The 20248-nt window shown below is 44.2% G+C and overlaps 1 protein-coding gene and 1 long non-coding RNA gene across 7 annotated transcripts in view; one reads left to right on the forward strand and one right to left on the reverse strand.

Annotated features, from left to right (window-relative positions):
* The window catches only part of PRLR (prolactin receptor), a 162010-nt gene that overhangs the window by 123977 nt on the left and 17785 nt on the right, over positions 1 to 20248 (forward strand). For 4 of the 6 annotated variants that reach the window (XM_046671628.1, XM_046671630.1, XM_046671627.1 and 1 more), the window contains 2 exons: positions 16007 to 16119; positions 18738 to 18888. In XM_046671628.1, coding sequence (XP_046527584.1) covers positions 16050 to 16119; positions 18738 to 18888 — 221 coding nt within the window. In that variant the 5' untranslated portion in view covers positions 16007 to 16049. The remainder of the gene's footprint in view (positions 1 to 16006; positions 16120 to 18737; positions 18889 to 20248) is intronic. The other 2 variants (XM_046671631.1, XM_046671632.1) reach the window with 2 other exon arrangements.
* LOC124244782 (uncharacterized) overlaps positions 19488 to 20248 on the reverse strand; it is a 29000-nt gene continuing 28239 nt past the window's right edge. The window contains exon 3 of the long non-coding RNA XR_006890115.1: positions 19488 to 20223. This is a non-coding gene — a long non-coding RNA (uncharacterized LOC124244782). The remainder of the gene's footprint in view (positions 20224 to 20248) is intronic.

A 20248-nucleotide genomic window follows, 5' to 3' on the forward strand; every position in this document is an offset into this window, starting at 1 on the left:
TTTGATGAATGAATGAACAAATGAATGAATGAGCACCCAAGCCTATTTAGCTATCCCAATGTGACATCAAAAAAAAAAAGACTACTTATTATTCATTACTTATATCCAGCCCAGGCCACCCTCTCCCCTAGTGTGATTCAAGCTGATCCTCTGACTGAGTCCTGCCCCTCTTCCTCTCTCACTTGGCTGCTGCCACTTCCAATGCCACAATGAGTTTCCTTCAAGATGGAAGGGGGCACAACCATGATCTTCTCTTTAAATGTCTGAGGAATGATTTCTGATGAGTATGCAGGGGTCAGGTGGTGGCAGTTGTTCACATTGTTCTGGGGTGCGGGGTGGGAAGAAAGGGGTTGATTTGGGCTGTTATTATGATATGTCTGCATGCACATGTGCATAAGAGGTGGCTGAGCGTATTTGCTCAGCAGGGAAGTAAGCCAGATGTGAAAACAGGGAGAGCTAGTAGAATTACGGAGCAATGAGTAAATGAGAAAGTGTGAAACTTTGGTTGGTGTGCAGAGATTAAATGTGGTTGATATTGAGAATGCAGAGAGGGGAAGAGAGGGTCTGCTTTCCCGTTCTCTGAGAATGAGAAGGATCAGATCAGAAGGAGCTACAACCTGGAAACCAGTCATTCGTCCCAAGAAGAGCAGGAGAGTGGAGAATGAGAGGGATGGCCCTGGACGGAAGAGGGCTAGGCGACAAGCTGAGCTGCAAGGAGGCGGTATCAAAGGATTCAGAAAGAATCTGCCAGGAATTCAGAAGGATGATCCAGCCATGCCATAGGAGTACAGGAGCCAGCAGATGTGGGGATGCAAGCCAACCCAAGGAGTCAGCTGCTGATCTGGGCACTGGGCAGACATCCAGGGTCTGATGGGCCTGGTTGTGGCAGAACTAGGGTCTTGACAGTTGACAGGGCAGGATCACATACCAGGGAACAGGGCAGAACTCAATGCAAAGCTTCCCTGGTCTTCTCTCACTGGACAGACATTCGTCCCAGAGCCTACAGGTAGGGCTCGAGTGGCCCCAGTCATGGAAACCTGTGGGCGAGGAAGCCATGGAAACCTGTGGACGAGGAAGCCAGGCAGGTCAGGGCACTCTCCAGGTTGTGTAAGATGCACACTGAAAATGTTCTATCACAGAAGCCCTAGGCTACAGTAGGAGGCGTACTTACGAGAGTCAAGGTGGACAGAGTTTTTTCATTTCTTTAGGTTATGGTTAGGTTTTTTTTGTTTGCTTCTTTTTATTTTGGTTTTGTGTACGATATTAGAAAGCTGATTAGTTAAGCCATTGGGGGCCCCACTGACCTCTGATGCAGTTGTCAGAAAGGAGCAAAATAATACCCTGCAGCACCAACATGCAGAGGCAGCAATTGGTGGGCCTGACCAGGCCCCCTGGGAGGGCCAGGTTAAGTCAGCACAGGAAAGGGGTGCAGAAGTGGAATAAAGAAGACCATCTCCATGAGACAAAAAAAGAGGGAGGAAAGGAGTCTGGGCTCACAGGGTCTCCCCTGGTCAAGGAGAGCTACCTGCAAGCCTGCATTAAGCCGGCCAGAAAGTTTCAACTACCCCCACATCCTCCTCTTACATGTGGGAACATCAAGCCCAGAGAGGTGGACTTAGGGGTGTGCTGGTAAATGTTTGACAACTGCTCTCTGAGAAAAAGAAAAGAAGAAAGAAATCCGGATGTGCTGCATTTGCCAATTCCCGTGGTATAAATACTCCCACTATGACTGATTTCAAGCCACCAACAAGAAGCCAAGTGGCTTACAACATTCCTGAAAATTGAACAATTGCTTCCAATATGAGCCCGCTCCAGTGCAGCCCTGATGAGAGGTCTCTTGACCTCACAGCTCCTGCCATACTGAGCCCTCCTCACAAGAAATGCCCAGCCCAGGTCTTTCATCTTAGGAAAATGCCCTTTCTAGGCCCAGACGGTGAAGGAGAAGCCAATTCTACCACGTGCACAGTGTCTTCCTTCCCTGCTCCTTCCCGCTAGAGCTGGGCTTTCAAACTTCAGCTTGCACAAGAATCACCTAAGTCCTTGTTCATAGAGCCCTTTCCAGTACAAACTTGCAACTAGTTGATAAACAAGTCCTGGAGATCTAATGCACAGCATAGTGATTATAGACAACCAAACTGATTTATAAACTTCAGTGTTGCTAAGAGACTAGATCTTAATTGTTCCCATCAAAAAAAAAGATAATTATGTAATGTGATAAAGGCGTTAGCCAACGCTACAGTGATAATCATATTGCAATTCAGAAATGTATCAAATCAACGTGATGCATACCTTAAACTGATACAATGTTATATGTCAATTATAGCTCAATAAAACTTTAAAAAAAATTTTTTTAAATATCCCTTCCTAGGCCCCACCCTCCAAAACTTTTGATCCATTATATCTGGGATGGGCGGTGGTGCCTAGAACTGACTCTAGAAACAGTGCCCCAGGAATATTCATTGTGATCAAAGGACCTTCCCTGGATCCCCAGAGCACCCCGCATCAGAACCATCTTTGGGTAGGGAAGCGTGCTGGGGGAGGCCTTTATCAGGCAGAGGGCTGCCTTAGAGGTCTCAGAACCCAGGTCCCCAAGGTCCTCTGACCTTTCACTCCAGCCATGGCCAGGTTGGCTTTGTGCATCTGGAGCTCCTGGAAGGTAAAGGCCATTGCTCTTTCATAGCCATCAAAAGCACAAAGTGTGGTGGTTAACAACACAGATCCCAACTGTTGAGTTGGGTTTTGTGCATCTGGAGCTCCTACGGGGTAAGGTCCATTGTTCCTTTGAAGCCTTCAAAAAAGCAGAACACTTGGCAGTTAACAACAAGGAGCCCAACTGCTGAGTTCCTTTCCCTCCATACACTGCTTACGTGCCATGTGACCTTAGACAACTCACAGAGCCCCTCGGGGTCCCAGGGTCCTCATCTGTAAAATGGGCATATGAATAGTCCCTACATCTCAGGCTCATTGGGAGGGTGAAGTGAGTTAACAGAGCAGCGCCTGGCATGTAGTGTGTCCTATCCCAGGGTTTGCTAATCTGATCATCACACAGTTCTGAGCTCCCTGGAGGCTCCTAGGTGAGGTTGTTGGTTTAAAACCACTTGCCCCTTTGAGCTTCAGTTTCCTCATCTTTGAAATGAAAGCAACGATAAAGTTGTAGAAATAATTGTAATAATTATTATTACTATAACAGTAATGGTTTACCTGCCCACTGCACAGGATTATTGTAAGAAACAATGTGAAACAAGCTGTGAAAGTGCTTTATAAACTACAGATCGCCATGTAAATCAAAGTTTGCTCATTGTATCTCTGAAATTGTTGCTAATTTGAGGCAGAACTTAGAATCTAAAGACTGGATTCCAATTTCTGCTGTGCTGCCTGCACTGTGTGATGGTGGACAGAGCTGTTTACTTCTCTGAGCCTCAGTTTCCCTTTCTGTCAAATGAAGCCTCCTAGCAGAGGCATTGTCTCTATTAGGTGACATCATGCCAGTCAGTGGTTCCCAAACCTGGCTTCCCATTGGACTTATCTGGGGGGATTTTTTAAAATGCCTGTGTGCCAGTGGGTTCAAACCTGAAGCCATAAATCAGAATCTCTAAGGACAAGGCATAGGAATTGGTACTTTTAAGAAGTTCCCTGCATGGTTCTAATGTGAATGTGGAATTGAAAACTGCTGATGTCTGTGGAGCAGCTTTGTAAACTGTAAAACATGATGTACCATTTATGGGTATTTTTAAATGGTATTAACTGGTTTATGATCTTATGAGGGACTAGATCCTCTGAAAATCAGGCCAACGGGTATTTGCCACCATCTGTCTGAAGAGTGGCCTGGCCAGGGAGAGTTGAAACTCACCCAGTTCCTATTCTTGCCTCTTACCTTCAAGCCAAGAAGGCTGAGGGAAAACAAGCCTCCCTTAGCTCAAAGATGCTGCTGGGAGGCTGTGGGAGTGAGTGGAGTTGGTGTAATCGGATTTAGAAGTGACACCTCCAATCAAGGGGATGCGTTCAGCATTCTGTTTTATTAAAGTGACTCCAGTGCAAAGGGGCATACATCACAGTGTGACAATTTACTCCAGTTAGGTTGGGAACCAGGAGGTTTTCCCACTGAAGTCCCCATATGAGGGACCAATCCTGAGTCAGCTCCAATCTGGACAAAAGCTGTCTCTGCTAAGTGTCAACCTCTTCTAGCACATGGCCATCATCATGCACAGCACACTCCCTCCTCTTGGAGGAGTCTTCACAGAGCACAGAGTCTTCAAGAAGTTCCCCCCTCAGTGGAACCATTTTATATCATTTTATATCAGCCTGTAAACTATTTCTAATAACTTTCACACAGCCATGATGTTCTGACTAAACTACTGGGCTCTGATGTGATGGACATTTTATATAGAAGTAATTCCCTTGCAGAAAGTTCCAGATGTTTTCCATCAAAAGTTATCTCAAAACAGGGACTAAGATGGAAACCTGTTTGAGAAGCAATAAAATGTAAATTTGATAATGGCAGTGATAAAAAATAATAATGGATTGTCACGTGAACAAGGGTCCTGCTGGGAAAGTTGACAGACAAATGTGTAAGTATGTTGTCTGGGCTGTCATTGCTGTGGGCATGTGTTTGCATGCAGCACAGGAAGACCAGAACCTTCATCTCCCCACCCTCAGGCCAGGGCTCTCTTAGCACTACGTCCTCAACTTTCATTGTCTGCGTTAAAGAGCAGCTGCCATGTTTCCTTAAAACCTCTTAAGATTCCCCTGTCAAGACAGAAAACTAAGCTGGCTCCAAGTCAAGTGTTTGATAATACTAGCATAGGCCCAGTTCTTCTGTGTGCAGAGTTGCATCCCATACCTTAGAGTCTTGTTCTGCTTTTCACCTTTAAGCCTTCATTGATTCACTTGTCCATCATTGACCACTGACTTGTTTAATGGCCTTAATCTTGAGCCTGGTGTGAAATATCTAATCCTTCCTGCTGCTCTCCCCACCCTGAGCAGATTGTGTCCTCTGTTTCCTGAACTAAATGTTGGCATTCTACATTGGAAAGACAAACCAGACTCCTGGAAATCAAAGAATACATGTGAGGTTCTCTCCCTGTTATTTTAACCTCAGGCCATCTAACCCAGGTGGAGCAGCGGGTAAGGAGAGCCAGCAAGTAGAGCACCTCAGCCTGGCAGACCCCAAAGGAAGCACCTAACAGAGTTCCTAACATTTAAAACAATGGGTGACTGGTCCAGAAGATCCAAGATGGCGCCGTGAGTAGTCCTCTTTGTCTCTCGCCCTTCGAGTCTACAATTATTTGGACACTTATCGCTTGACAAAGGATATCCAGACAGCATCTCAGGACGTCTGAGACACCCACGCGACTATACATCGGAAGGCGGATGGACTTTCCTCCGGGAGGATGTGGAAATAGGTGAAAACTCTCCGACCCCGACGGGCAGCCTAGTACCCGCAAGCGGCTTTCTTCCAACGGACGCCCCCAGAGGATCCACACACATCTAGGGCAGGAGCGAGAACACAACACAGGAGCGACAGTGGAAACAGGTGACCAGAACCCTACCTAAACCCCCCGCAATTACTCCTAAACGCAGAGGGAAACTTTGGAGTTGCACACCTGAGCCCGCGGGGAGAGTCTCTCCCCGCCATTGGCGGGGAGACCCAGCCTGGTGCTCGGGGCGCCCGGAGGGTCCCAGAGAGAGACACGGAGGGCACAGAGGTCTCCCAGCTGCTGTTGCCCGCCCCGTGGGACTAGGGATTGCTGGAGATCTCGGAGAGGACCGGGGCTGGGGGAACTTTCAAAGGCCGGTTCTGCAACCCGGAGGGGAAGCGCCGGAGCTCCGCCCGGGCAGCAGACAAAACTCTCTGTCTGCCGTTAGCAGAGGGGCCACGCTGAGCATTCACGGCTCCGGGAGAGGCCCGGAGAGAATCCCAGAGGGCGGGGCAACCCCCTAGCTGCCGTTGCCCGCCCCGTGAGGCTAGGGATTGCCGGAGATCTCGGAGAGGACTGGGGCTGGAGACAGTTCCAGAGACCCAGCTTAGTAGCCTAGGGGGAAACCCTACAGGCTCACAGCAGCCTTAGGGAAAGCCTCTGCACAGCACCAGTAGAAGGCACCCAGCCGCCAGCCACAAGGCTGGAAGACCCCAGGGCAAAAGCAGCATAGCTAGGTGTACTAACCACAGACTGTAGAAGATGCCAATAGCTCTCCTGCGACCCATAGAGGACAAGTGAGATTTGGTGGGTGCCGACAGCAACGGAGCGACAAATATAAGTGATCCCACCCCTGGCCGCTGGAAAAACCCATAACACCGTTGCAGACCCCAAGGAGAGAGCACATCTAGGCGGGCTGCAACAGTAGGCACCTGCAGCCTGAAGCCCCCCTGTGACGGCCCCCACGGCAGAGGAGGGAATCCAAAGGGCCACTGTGGCTACGAAGTGGGGCCCAGGCCCAGTTAGCAACTACGGACAGGGTTCCTGGTTGGTGAAGTATAAACAGCTGCTCCCCCCACCGCAGCAGCTGAAACAAGTGAAAGGAGCAACTAAACTCTATCTCCATGCAGAGGCACAAATCAACAACATCAAGCAATATGAAAAAATACATTAAATCTCCAGAACAGAAAGAAAGTAACAAATACACAGAAAACAATCCCAAAGAAAATGAGATATATAACCTAAATGATGATGACTTCAAAACAGCCATCATTAAGATTCTCAATGAGTTAAGAGAGAATTCTGACCGACAACTCAACGAGTTCAGGAGCTATGTCACAAAAGAGTTTGATACGATAAAGAAGAACCAAACAGAAATATTGGAAATGAAAAACACAATAGAGGAGATTAAGAAAAATCTAGATGCTCTGAACAGTAGGGCCGATAATATGGAGGAAAGAATTAGCAATTTGGAAGATGGCAATATAGAATTGTTGCAGGCAGAGGAGGAGAGAGAAGCAAGACTTAAAAGAAATGAAGAAACTCTCCGAGAATTATCAGACACAATTAGGAGATGCAACGTAAGGATTATAGGTATACCAGAGGGAGAAGAGAAGGAGAAAGGGGCAGAAAACCTATTCAAAGAAATAATGGCTGAGAACTTCCCAAATCTGGTGAGGGAGATGGATCTTCAGGTGACAGAAGCCAATAGATCTCCAAACTTTATCAATGCAAGAAGACCAACTCGACGGCATATAGTAGTGAAGCTAGCAAAAGTCAACGACAAGGAGAAAATATTAAGGACAGCCAGGCAAAAGAAACTAACCTACAAAGGAACCCCCATCAGGCTATCAGCAGATTTCTCAGCAGAAACTTTACAGGCTAGAAGAGAGTGGAATGATATATTCAAAAATCTGAAGGACAAAAATCTACAGCCGAGAATTCTCTACCCAGCGAAAATATCCTTCAAATACGATGGAGAAATAAAAACTTTCCCAGATAAACAAAAATTAAGGGAGTTCATTGCCACAAAACCTCCTCTTCAGGAAAACCCTCATTCCTGAAAAATCCAAAAAAGGAAAGGGGCTACAAAACCAAGAGCAGAGGAGATAAGTAGAAGGACAACAACAGAGAGTAGCAGATCTACATCAGAACAGATTAAACCATGGGACGAGAAACAAAGGAAACTGAAGAAAACCGGAAAACAAGACACAAAATGGGAGTGGTAGGCCCCCACGTCTCAATAATCACTCTAAATGTAAATGGATTGAACTCCCCAATCAAAAGACACAGAGTGGCAGGATGGATCAAAGAACAAGATCCAACAATATGCTGCCTCCAGGAAACACACCTCAGCCCCAAAGACAAACACAGACTCAGAGTCAAGGGATGGAGAACAATACTCCAAGCTAATAATGAACAAAAGAAAGCAGGTGTCGCTATACTAATATCAGACAAGGTAGATTTCAAAGCAAAACAGATAAAGAAAGATAAAGATGGACAGTATATAATGATAAAAGGGACTCTCCACCAAGAAGACATAACACTTATAAATATATATGCACCCAACACAGGAGCACCAAAATTTGTAAAGCAACTCTTAATAGAACTAAAAGAAGACATCAACAACAATACAATAATAGTAGGGGACCTCAACACACCATTAACACCAATGGACAGAACATCCAGACAGAAAATCAACAAGGAAATAATAGAATTAAATGAAAAATTAGACCAGATGGACTTAATAGATATATATAGAACACTTCATCCAAAAACAGCAGGTTACACATTCTTCGCAAGTGCACATGGAACATTCTCAAGGATTGACCATATTTTGGGAACCAAAGCAAACATCAATAAATACAAGAGAGTTGAAATAATATCAAGCATCTTTTCTGATCATAACGCTATTAAACTAGAAATCAACTACAAGAAAAAAGCAGAGAAAGGTGCAAAAATGTGGAGACTAAACAATACGCTTCTCAACAAACAATGGGTCATTGAAGAAATTAAAGAAGAAATCAAATATTATCTGGAGACAAATGAAAATGAGAACACAACATACCAAATCATTTGGGATGCAGCAAAAGCAGTCCTAAGAGGGAAATTCATTGCAATACAGGCTCACCTCACTAAACAAGAAAAAGCTCACGTAAGCAACCTCAAACGACACCTAACAGAACTAGAAAAAGAAGAACAAACAAAGCCCAGGGTCAGTAGAAGGAGGGAAATAATAAAAATAAGAGCAGAAATAAACAATATTGAAACAAAAAAGACAATAGAAAGGATCAATGAAACAAAGAGTTGGTTCTTCGAAAGAATTAACAAAATTGACAAACCTCTAGCCAGACTCACCAAGAAAAGAAGAGAGAAATTGCAAATTAATAAAATCAGGAATGACAGAGGAGAAATCACAACAGATACCAATGAAATACAAGAGATCATAAGAGAATACTATGAAAAACTATATGCCAACAAATTGAACAACCTGGAAGAAATGGACAAATTCCTAGACTCCTACAATCTCCCCAAACTGAATCAGGAAGAAATGGAGAATCTGAATAGACCAATCACAAGTAAGGAAATAGAAACGGTAATCACAAACCTCCCCAAAAACAAGAGTCCAGGACCAGACGGCTTCTCTGGAGAATTCTACCAAACATTCAAAGAAGACTTAATACCTATTCTCCTCAAACTGTTCCAGAAAATTGAGAAAGATGGAGAACTCCCTAACACATTCTATGAAGCCAACATCACTCTGATCCCCAAACCTGACAAGGACAACACAAAGAAGGAGAACTACAGGCCGATATCACTGATGAACATAGATGCAAAAATCCTCAACAAAATTTTGGCAAACTGATTACAGCAATACATCAAAAAGATTATACACCATGATCAAGTGGGATTTATACCAGGGACACAGGGATGGTTCAACATCCGCAAGTCAATCAACGTGATACACTACATCAACAAAATGAAAAACAAAAACCACATGATCATCTCAATAGACGCAGAGAAAGCATTCGACAAGATCCAACACCCATTTATGATAAAAACCCTCAGTAAAATGGGTATAGAAGGAAAGTACCTCAACATAATAAAGGCCATATATGATAGACCCACAGCCAACATCATACTCAATGGACAAAAGCTGAAAGCCATCCCTCTGAGGACAGGAACAAGACAAGGGTGCCCACTTTCACCACTCCTATTCAACATAGTACTGGAGGTGCTGGCCAGAGCAATTCGGCAGGAAAAAGAAATAAAAGGAATCCAAATAGGTAACGAAGAAGTAAAACTCTCGTTGTTTGCAGACGACATGATCCTATACATAGAAAACCCCAAAGAATCCACAGAAAAACTATTAGAAATAATCAACAACTACAGCAAAGTAGCAGGGTATAAAATTAACGTGTATAAATCAGTAGCATTTCTACACACTAACAATAAACTAACAGAAAAAGAACTCAAGAACTCTATCCCATTCACAATCGCAACGAAAAGAATAAAATACCTTGGGATAAACTTAACCAAGGAAGTGAAGGATCTATACAATGAAAACTACAAGACTTTCTTGAAAGAAATAGGCGATGACATAAAGAGATGGAAAAACATTCCTTGCACATGGATTGGAAGAATAAACATAGTTAAAATGTCCATACTACCTAAAGCAATATACAGATTCAATGCTATCCCAATCAGAATCCCAAGAACATTCTTCACAGAAATTGAACAAACAATCCTAAAATTCATATGGGGGAACAAAAGACCGCGAATTGCTAAAGCAATCCTGAGCAAGAAAAACAAAGCCGGCGGAATCACAATCCCCGATTTCAAAACATACTACAAAGCTACAGTGATCAAAACAGCATGGTACTGGTACAAAAACAGGTCCACAGATCAATGGAACAGAATTGAAAGCCCAGAGATAAAACCACACATCTATGGACAGCTAATCTTCGACAAAGGAGCAGAGGGCCTACAATGGAGAAAAGAAAGTCTCTTCAACAAATGGTGCTGGGAAAACTGGACAGCCACATGCAAAAGATTGAAAATTGACCATTCTTTTTCACCACACACCAAAATAAACTCAAAATGGATCAAAGACCTAAAGATTAGGCCTGAGACAATAAGTCTTTTGGAAGAGAATATAGGCAGTACACTCTTTGACATCAGTTTCAAAAGAATCTTTTCGGACACTAACTCCTCAGTTGAGGGAAACAATAGAAAGAATAAACAAATGGGACTTCATCAGACTAAAGAGCTTCTTCAAGGCAAGGGAAAACAGAATTGAAACAAAAAAACAGCTCACTAATTGGGAAAAAATATTTACAAGCCACTTATCCGACAAAGGGTTAATCTCCATAATATACAAAGAACTCACACTGCTTAACAACAAAAAAACAAACAACCCGATCAAAAAATGGGCAGAGGACATGAACAGACATTTCTCAAAAGAAGATATGAATATGGCCAATAGACACATGAAAAGATGTTCATCATCGCTAATCATCAGGGAAATGCAAATCAAAACTACACTAAGATATCACCTTACCCCCGTTAGATTGGCAAAAACATCCAAAACCAAGAACGACAAATGTTGGAGAGGTTGTGGAGAAAGAGGAACCCTCATACACTGTTGGTGGGAATGCAAACTGGTACAGCCACTATGGAAAACAGTATGGAGATTTCTCAAAAAGTTAAAAATAGAAATACCCTATGACCCAGCCATCCCATTACTGGGTATCTATCCTAAGAACCTGATATCAGATATCTCAAGAGTCCGTTGCACCCCTATGTTCATCGCAGCATTATTTACAATAGCCAAGACGTGGAACCAGCCTACATGCCCAGAAACTGATGATTGGATAAGGAAGATGTGGTATATATACACAATGGAATACTACTCAGCCAAAAAAAAAGACGAAATTGGCCCATTCACAACAACGTGGATGGACCTCGAGGGCATTATGTTAAGCGAAATAAGTCAGTCAGAGAAAGACGAACTCTATATGACTCCACTCATAGGTGGAAATTAGTATATTGAGAAGGAGATCTGATCGGTGGTTACCAGGGAAAAGGGGGGGTGGGGGGAGGGTACGGAGGGGGAAGTGGTGTACCCACAACATGACTAACAAAAATGTACAACTGAAATCTCACAAGGTTGTAATCTATCATAACATTAATAAAAAAATAAATAAAAAAAAATTAAATAAATAAATAAATAAATAAATAAAATAAAAAAATTTAAAAAAAAAATAAAACAATGGGTGACTTTATTTAAAATTTGCTTGCAAGAAATGAGAGTTTTTGCGTGTTTAGGACAAGAAAAGCATTTGAAATTTAATTTGCATTCATAGTCAGGAGATATGGCAGGCAAGGTCCTATCCATTTAGGGTAGAGAAATGAAGCTGGGGAGGAGCGCAAAGTGGCTGTGAAGTGTGCAGGGCTTCCCTCCCATCTGAGTCTTGATCAGTCTTAGCAAAATCCAAAGTTTGCCAAAAACTGGAAATAACTCAAATGTCCATCGAGTAGAATTAATAAATAAATTATGGTCCTTCGTGCAATGTAATATGAATGAAGATGAGTGAGGTGAATTGAAAATGAATTTTGTACAACAACATGTAACAAGGATGAATCACACAACAACGTGGAATGAACAAAGTTGGACGCACACTCAAAAAATGCATATTGTATGATTCTGTTTCTGTAAAGTCTAAAAGTAGGCAAAACTAATCTGTAGTGTTAGAAGTCAGAAGAGTGGTTCCCACTAGGAAGGGGTAGGTAGAGATTGGGAAGAACACTAGGGATATTTCTCGGGTGCTATTAGTGTTCTATTTCTTGACCTGGTTGTAACATGGGCATATTCACTTTGTGATGATTCATTGAGCAGAATACCTATGATTTGTGCATGTCATTTGTGTGACAGTCTATAAAGAAACCAAAATCTTAGATTGGGCCTTCTTGTCCTTTGGGAATTGGGCTTGCAAGAGCTAGGTAGGTGCTAGGTCCATTTCTAGAGTCAGGGGAACTGAGTCAAAAATCTCGGTGGAACATTGGAGCAACAGTGACAGAGGAGGTAGGATGGGTGGATGGAACTCACTTCGAGGATCCTCTGATACCAGGTCTTGGGAGTAAATCCCACAAAATGGTAGAACTGAGATTGTCAGCATTCAGAATTGGCTCAGGAGTTGGGTGGGCCAAAATATGCAGATACAGACTACCAGTGGGTAGACGGTGGGGAGTGGTGTGTTGGGAGTTCAGATCTGTTATTTTTAACTCTCAGGAGGCCACACTGACTCCTCTCCTATGGCATGCTCTTTCTCTGTGGATAGTGTGATTGGCCCATGCCATGAGAATGTGGCCCTGATTTCCCATCTGGGGAGAGTGGCTCTTGTTTCTCAGAAAAGCAAGCTGCCAGGGCATAAATTGCCAGACATCTTTCTCAACTGTTGGCCTGTGTAGAAGAGACTTGGCTTAATGGAAGAAGGTGATAAAGGGAAGCTTCTGGAAAGAGAGAATCTGAACAGGATCAGCATTGATGCAGAGCAAATGAGGAGGAAGAGGGTTTTTGTGGAGGTCATACCACAGTGGGAGATAACATGGTGGGAAGGTATATTTGAATACAATAATGGAGGGAGCACAAAGATAGGAGAGTCTTTGAGGATTCAGAAGCCAGGAAGCCAAGGCAGCTCGTCCTGGGCAAAGCATGGGGGCTGCTGACTCGCTACAACCCTGCTCTTCAGTTCCATGTCTTGCATTTTTAAACCACAGTCACACCCAGGGAGCTAGTGAGGAGTGAAGCCAAGATAATTGTCCTCAGGCAGAGGTGTGGGGCTGATTTTTTCCTAATTGGACTCCAAATATTTGGAGCCATTTGCCACTAGAACCATCAATAAAAGTAGGCTGTGGACCTTCTTTGGGTGTTCCAGTCCCAACTTGGGTGGATAAGGGGGGCCCGTAATCAAGATCCTGCTGGCAATGGGGAAGTGGACTCAGAGAGACAAATACCAAATTTATCTCCAGCCTAATGTCCACCAGCCATAAAAAAAAGGTCAGTGGACAGTGGGAGGTGTGCCTAGTGCGGGAAGAACCATAAGGTGTGATCAGGGTTAACGTTCAGCATAGCTCCCTTAGGAGTGAGCAGTTGTAATTGTGAAGGCTTACTTACCTCACTGCATTTGCCCTGCTGGGCAGTAAGATACGGGATGAGCTGGGAAATCATTATTAAACTCAGCACCGACCCCACCATGAGTCTCTCCAATTCCCTGGTGCAGGCATTTCAAGGCATCAGAAAGTGCATGGGAGCTAGCAACCAAATTCCAGGATCTCTTAGGCAATCCCAGAGGAAATGCGTTTTTTTTTTAGTCCATAAAATACTTCCTGAAAGAGTTTTTATAAGAAAACTTTGTTTAGAAGAGTTTCTTGAAGCCTGGACCGGCACACCAGGAAGTATAGTGATGACAAAATCAGCTCCTGCCTGCCCCCAGCCTGCTCCATCCAGACGTTTCTTCTGCAAAACATGTGAAGCCCTGATTTGGAAGAGATGTCTGGATAGCATCTGACCTCGCCCCAAAGGTGTGATTTATAGCACGCTGATCTCAAGCATTTTGATGCAATGTCCAAAAGAGCAGAGAAGTCTCATTAAAAGGATGTTATAGAACTTCTTCAGCCAGTGGGTGGAATTTCCATCCCCCAGCCAGGATGACATTACCAGACGCTCAGGACAAAGACCTCTTCCAGAGTTATATGTATCTAAGGAAGCTGGGTTAGTGAGAGCAAAGCCTTTGAGATCCTCGGCATAAATGGGGCGAGTGGTGGAGGTGACCTCCTTGGGCCCTGACTCCTGGCTCTTCTGACTGCATGCCTGCTCAAGGCTTGGCATGCTGCTCACTTCGGGTCACTTGCTGTTGTCACCACTGTCTCCCCCATGGAAGGAGGAATAATTGACCCATCCATCACAGAATGCTCACATATCAGGATGATTTCTCAGATGCTCTAAGGTTTGCCACATTTCTTTCTCCCAATGGCGTGGCTGACAATTTACTAAATCTCTCTGTACTCCAACATCCTCCTCTGTTAAAAGGGAATGGTAACAGCTTGTGCTTCTCACGGGGCTGTTGTGGGGGCTGAATGAAATTTCAATGATCGGGATACTGAACGCAGTGCCTGGCCCATAGTAAAATCATGCTGGATATGACTTTAAACCCACTAGGAGCCTTTAACAATTTGATTTAAAGTAGATGGCCCAAGGGGTTATATGGAGCAAGTGGTTTAGAACGTGTGACCTGGGGATGGGGAGGGGTGGGCGTTTAGAAGGAATCCTGGAAGAGCAACTGGAAGATCCCCAAATAGCAACATCCTGGCTTCCTCACAGGAGACATTACTGAAGCAGGAGCCTCATTATAAGAGAGTCCTTGATGGCAACTGTGAGTCCCAACCTCCATTGTCATTAAAGTTTCTAGTCTGTCTCAGAGGGAATAGGAGCAAGTAGAGAAAGCCTTCAAGAAATTGTCCATTAGATGGTGTCCAGATGGCAGATGGAGAACTGCCCTCTGGCCAGGAGGAATAGGCAAAGGTTGGTCTTTTTGGGTGTCATCAAACAACACTCATCATTTCAAACATCCCAAGATGGGCAGCCTTGCTCCCTGATGTCCTTCCCTTGATTTAAAAAAAAAAAAAAAAAAAAACATAAAATTTAAAGGGAAATGTAAGCATGTGTTTCCAAGAATTTTCACTTAGTTCATCAAATCTATTGTTTTCTGAGAGTTTGGAGTCCAACAAGACTAATGAGCCTTTTTCAAATGTCTTTTAAAATCCTTCTTTCTTAGAAGGATATTTAGAGGCTTTGAAAGTGATTCCAAGGGTGAAAATAATGTTAATAATAAATTGCTCAAAACTCTAAACCCCAGCAGGTTCAAAATGTACTTAACATTCCAAACCCAAGGGACTTGAATTATTACTGGAGTTTGTCATTTCTTGTTTATGGGGCCTTTCTAAAGGGAAGGAACAAACCACAAAGAGGTTCACTAGAGTTCACTGTGTGGTTCACGGCCATCTCCATAGCCCAGAAGGCTTCCAGAAACTTCTCAGCCTGAACCTCCAGAGGAAGCCCCCCTAACTTAGTAGCATCAAAGAGGCCAGATTGGAGTCACACTGAGTGTACTAACTTTTCAGCCTGGCTTATTTGCGGCTGGTGGATGAAAGGCCCCCGAGAACAGTTCTCTTGTAGGACATACAATCTATGTCACAGAAAATGGGTGATATATTGTTTGTTGACTGCAAGGTGGAAAGAAAACAATTCTTCTTTGGGGTGCGTGCAAAGGAGACCACTGCTGCAAGGCTGCCCTCGAACGTTGTCATCTGATGACCTCTGGTGGTGGAATTTTTCCCAGCATGTGCGCATCGATGCTTCTGAGCCAAGCCATCCAACCATGTTACATTTTCCTACATTCCTTTCCCCCTGTTTTGTCATTCACATTAAGCAAGGAGCAAGAATCAGTTGCAAACACCCAGAATAAAGTGGTGCATGTACCTGACTGGATAGTCATTTCAAAAAAGTTGCCTGATGCCTTCTTTTTCAGTGAATCTCTGATAACTTTCCTGTAGAAAGAGAAGGAAGCCAACATGAAGGAAAATGTGGCATCCACAGTTGTTTTCATTTTGCTGCTTTTTCTCAACATCAATCTTCTGAATGGTAAGTAAGAGACCGTCCTGCTGTCTTTAATTTTCTGGGGTGTTTTTCAAGAGGGTGGAGAGTCCATCACAGTCCTCTTGCAATGCAGTTATGAGACATGAAAATGTCCATGTCGTTTGCTGCTTTTAAATTATTTGCATTTTTTAACATTAAAATTAATGCAAAAGAATTAAGACAATGAATGCAAAATCTTGTCACTGTGCTCTGACTTCCATCCTCATTCTGGGAGTGCTGTGGAACAGCTCTACAAATGACAGGACCAGAGTTTCAGTCCAGGTTCGGTTGGTTGCTACCTGTGTAACCTTGAGCCACTTATCTAATCTCTCTGAGTTTCCACATTTTCAAAGTGAGGATAGCGATGTTTCCTTCACCACAATAAATGATGTCTGTGAAAAATCTTTGCAAAACCTTAAAGAGAAATAAGGGCTTGCTGTTACATGGTAGGAAACTGGTACAGCCCATTCTGTTATCTATGTTCATAGAGGAAGTGAGGTTCACAACTAAACTAGAGGGTGGGTACTAATGTGTACTTCTATACGTATGCATCTGTGTATGGTTCTGTGTGTGTGTGTACATGTCATGTGGGCTCTATGTGGACACGTGTGTATGCCTATGTGTATGGTGCCTATGTGATTGTCCCTCTGTTTGTGTGCATTGTATGAGCTAGAGACAGTCCATTAATTTTAACTGTCTCCTCTCAAGTGGGCCAAGGAAACAGTTGACTAATTGTAATTTCCCAGCTTTACCCTCCTCTCCTGACATTCCTAGATGTACTACTAATAACCAGTGAAATGTGAAAGAGATGAGCTTTCAGAGAGACAGAAAGGAAAGCAGAGATCAGGATAATCCACAGGGAAACGTTAAGTACTGGAATCATCAGCAATCACCTTAATTGGCTTCTGAGTGTGCTTATTATTGAGCCATAGGGGTTGGAGGGTTTTTTGGACAAACTTTTCTTTCTGCTTCATGCAGTCCTCCCCAGCCACAACAAAAAACAAAAACAAACAAAAAAATTGCTTCGATCTGTGAAATTATCCTGAAGAAATTTTCCCTAGAGGACAAGTAATGTTCCAAATCTTAGCAGAGCTAGCCCCAGGCCGGCCGGCATGGAGCTTTAAGGTTGTCTATAATTCTTTAATTTCAGGGGGCTGGGAGCAGGAGGGTAGCTCGGCTCCAGCTGACACTATCAGCCTGGTGTCCTTGGCCCCAGCACGTGAATCACATCATACCATTCCATTAAATGATGTTTTTCTGGCTGGTTTTGCCTGATGCCCCCCTTCCCATCCATGTTCTCCTCCAAACTTGCTCTTTCTGATCTGGTGCTCAGCTGGAAGTTCTGGCCTAGGGGCGAGCATGAGGGGTCAAGAGACAAGTGTGGGAGAAAACAGAGTCAACCCCCTAAGTTGCTGAGACCGACACCTGGAAGCTCTCCTCTCTGCTCCTGACATCCTGAACTAAGCGCTCGGGCATCCAGTTCAGCCAAATGAATGATCAACTGGAGTTAAGTGGATGGGGGTGTTGGGGCTCCCCAGCTCAGCAGCATCAGGGCAAACTCCCAGGGCCACTCTTTCCCTCTTTGGAGCTGACAGAGAAGGGAGAGAAGAGGGGGCCAGCTCTTCAAAAGCTTTGGGGATTGGACAACTAATAAATTTGATCCCCTTGATGTTGTATTTTCCACATGTACCCCACTCAGACCTTCTAGCTTCCAGCTGGGATTGGATACAGCTCTTAGATAATAATGGTAGCTCATAAGCAGGAGAGAAGCTACCCACTCCCTCGCCTCTTACCATGCCTCTCACCCCAAAAAGAGCCATAAAATTACAAGGAAGCCCTCTGCCACCTCACCACATTAGAGGCCCAAGGAGAGAGGGGAAGATATAAAAGAAAAGAAACTGAAAACCAAGGTTCAGAGATGTGGGTGGGAGAATGGGGAGGTAGCGGTAAGACTGGATCACAGGTCAAAGCTGAATGGAATCAAGGAAAAGGGAAAAGAAAATGGAAGAAAAGGCGAGAGAAGGGGTGAGGGGCAGGAAGCAACTGAGAGAGGAGCATCAGTGATACAATGAAAGAACAAAAGATCAGAGATTGAGTTCACTGTGTGGGAATGGCAGAAAGATGGAGATTAGCGAGCAGAGTGGAGAAGGGCCAGAGAGCATTGTATTAGCAAAGCATCCTCAGGATGACACTTATACCCAGGGGAGAATTCGTTTTATGGTCACCCTTATGCTGTGGGAGGATGTCAGCTTTATAGATTCTGTGGGATGACAGAGGGGACACATATTCTTCAATCCATAGTATCCATCTCACTCTTGATGCTCACTCTGTTGAAATTTTACAATTAGTCACTGATCCTAGGTTGCTGGGATCTCCATCTCACATTACACAAGCACACACACACACACGCACACACACAACACCACAAAGCTCTCTCTCTGAGTCCTCCATTATCAGGGCAGCCCACAGAGGAGTGGGGCTGATGCTGACACTGGCATTTCTGAGCACCTCACCTTCAGCCTGCTCACCCTGAGACCTAGTTGCTGGCCTGGTCTCACCAACCTGCTTCTGTCACCAGCAGAATGGTCAAATGGTGGAATGCACCTTAATATTGACTCCAGCAGCTTCTGGCTTTTTTCTAGGACAGTCACCTCCTGGAAAACCTGAGATCATTAAATGTCGTTCTCCGGAAAAGGAAACATTCACCTGCTGGTGGAAGCCCGGGGCCGATGGAGGACTTCCTACCAGTTACACGCTGACTTACCACAAGGAAGGGTAAAAAGTTCTCTTCTTTCCTCTCAAGCTTCACAAGAGTGTTCTCACTCTTCAGGCCAAAAGAACCCTGGTTCCAAGTTAGAATTACCACACTTCCCCGGATTAACACTACTAAGGTTCATACCACTGGGGAAAGGGACTCGAACACCATGCTCACATTTTCCTGTTAATGTCCTCGAGGCACTCTCTCAGGGCGCGTAAGCTCACCGGCCACGGCAGCAATACAATATAGCAATGTTCCCACAGCCTGTCGCAAGCTTCAGTTGCAGTCCAAGGTCGCATATAAGGGTTTCTTAAGTGCCAGTTAATTTTAGATACTCATCTCTAAACCTTCTGTCATTTATAATTTTTTTTTAGTAATCATTACCCTTGCACATAAGAGGACTATCATGTAATTCTTGACACCATGGTACATTAGCTTTTCAAACTTGTTTCATGTCCAAGAAAATAAAGAGCCCTATTAGGAAAACAAATTGCTGATCCAGGGTCCATGACCTCCCAGAGGGCATATTTGGAGGTACAGTTGCAGTACAGACTAAACGAGGTCATCTCTGGGCGAGGACTTTGTTATATTCACAATGAGGCCTGGGAATCCCAGGAGAGCTGTCTCCTTCCCCAGTGATGAAAATATTTTCTGGTAGCAACAGCTGGCCCAGTTCCCAATGAATGCCCTTTGTTGTACACAAAGTTGTCATCCCTTCTGGCACCTAAAGGGGCGTTATATAAACAGATTTCAGGAACTCAAACGGGTAACCAAAATGGAACAAGCCTCTGCACCAGTGTGGTGTGTCTGGCGTTGAGCCCCCTCAGCCTAAATGTCAGCAGCCTAATGAGGCACTTGGGCCTGAAATATCTCCTGTCACAATCACTTCATTCTGTTGCTGACTCAGTGCAATCTGAAATATGCTAACACCAGTTTTTATCCCCTTTAATCTTTTTTTCAATGAAATACAATTCAAAACATTTGTGTAATAAATGCTGTATTGTACATGGTCTCCCAGTGTACGTGTGCAGGAGAAAGTCCCGTTTTCTGAGATGACCCAGTGACAGTTCCCTGGGTATGGTGGTGCCTTGACCATTGGAAGCTCAAGTGTTTCTTGGCAGGGGGCATATATCACAAAGCCCACAGAAACCTATAGATGGGAAGGGCCGATGAGAGGCAGAGTCTCTGAGGCCCTAAAGTGACTCTTCCAGCCCTTTCTCCAGCACTCTCTTCTCTTTCTCCCTCCCAGCTGCCATCGGCAGCTTGGGGCCGACATGGTACAGAATCTTGGGGCGCTGTTCTTCAGCTCTGGTTTTCTGCATTTGGAATCCTCCATAGCCAACCATATAGATCTATTAAAAAAAAAAAAAAAAACTA

The sequence above is a fragment of the Equus quagga genome, chromosome 9, assembly GCF_021613505.1.
Source record: "Equus quagga isolate Etosha38 chromosome 9, UCLA_HA_Equagga_1.0, whole genome shotgun sequence".
NCBI lineage: Eukaryota > Metazoa > Chordata > Mammalia > Perissodactyla > Equidae > Equus > Equus quagga.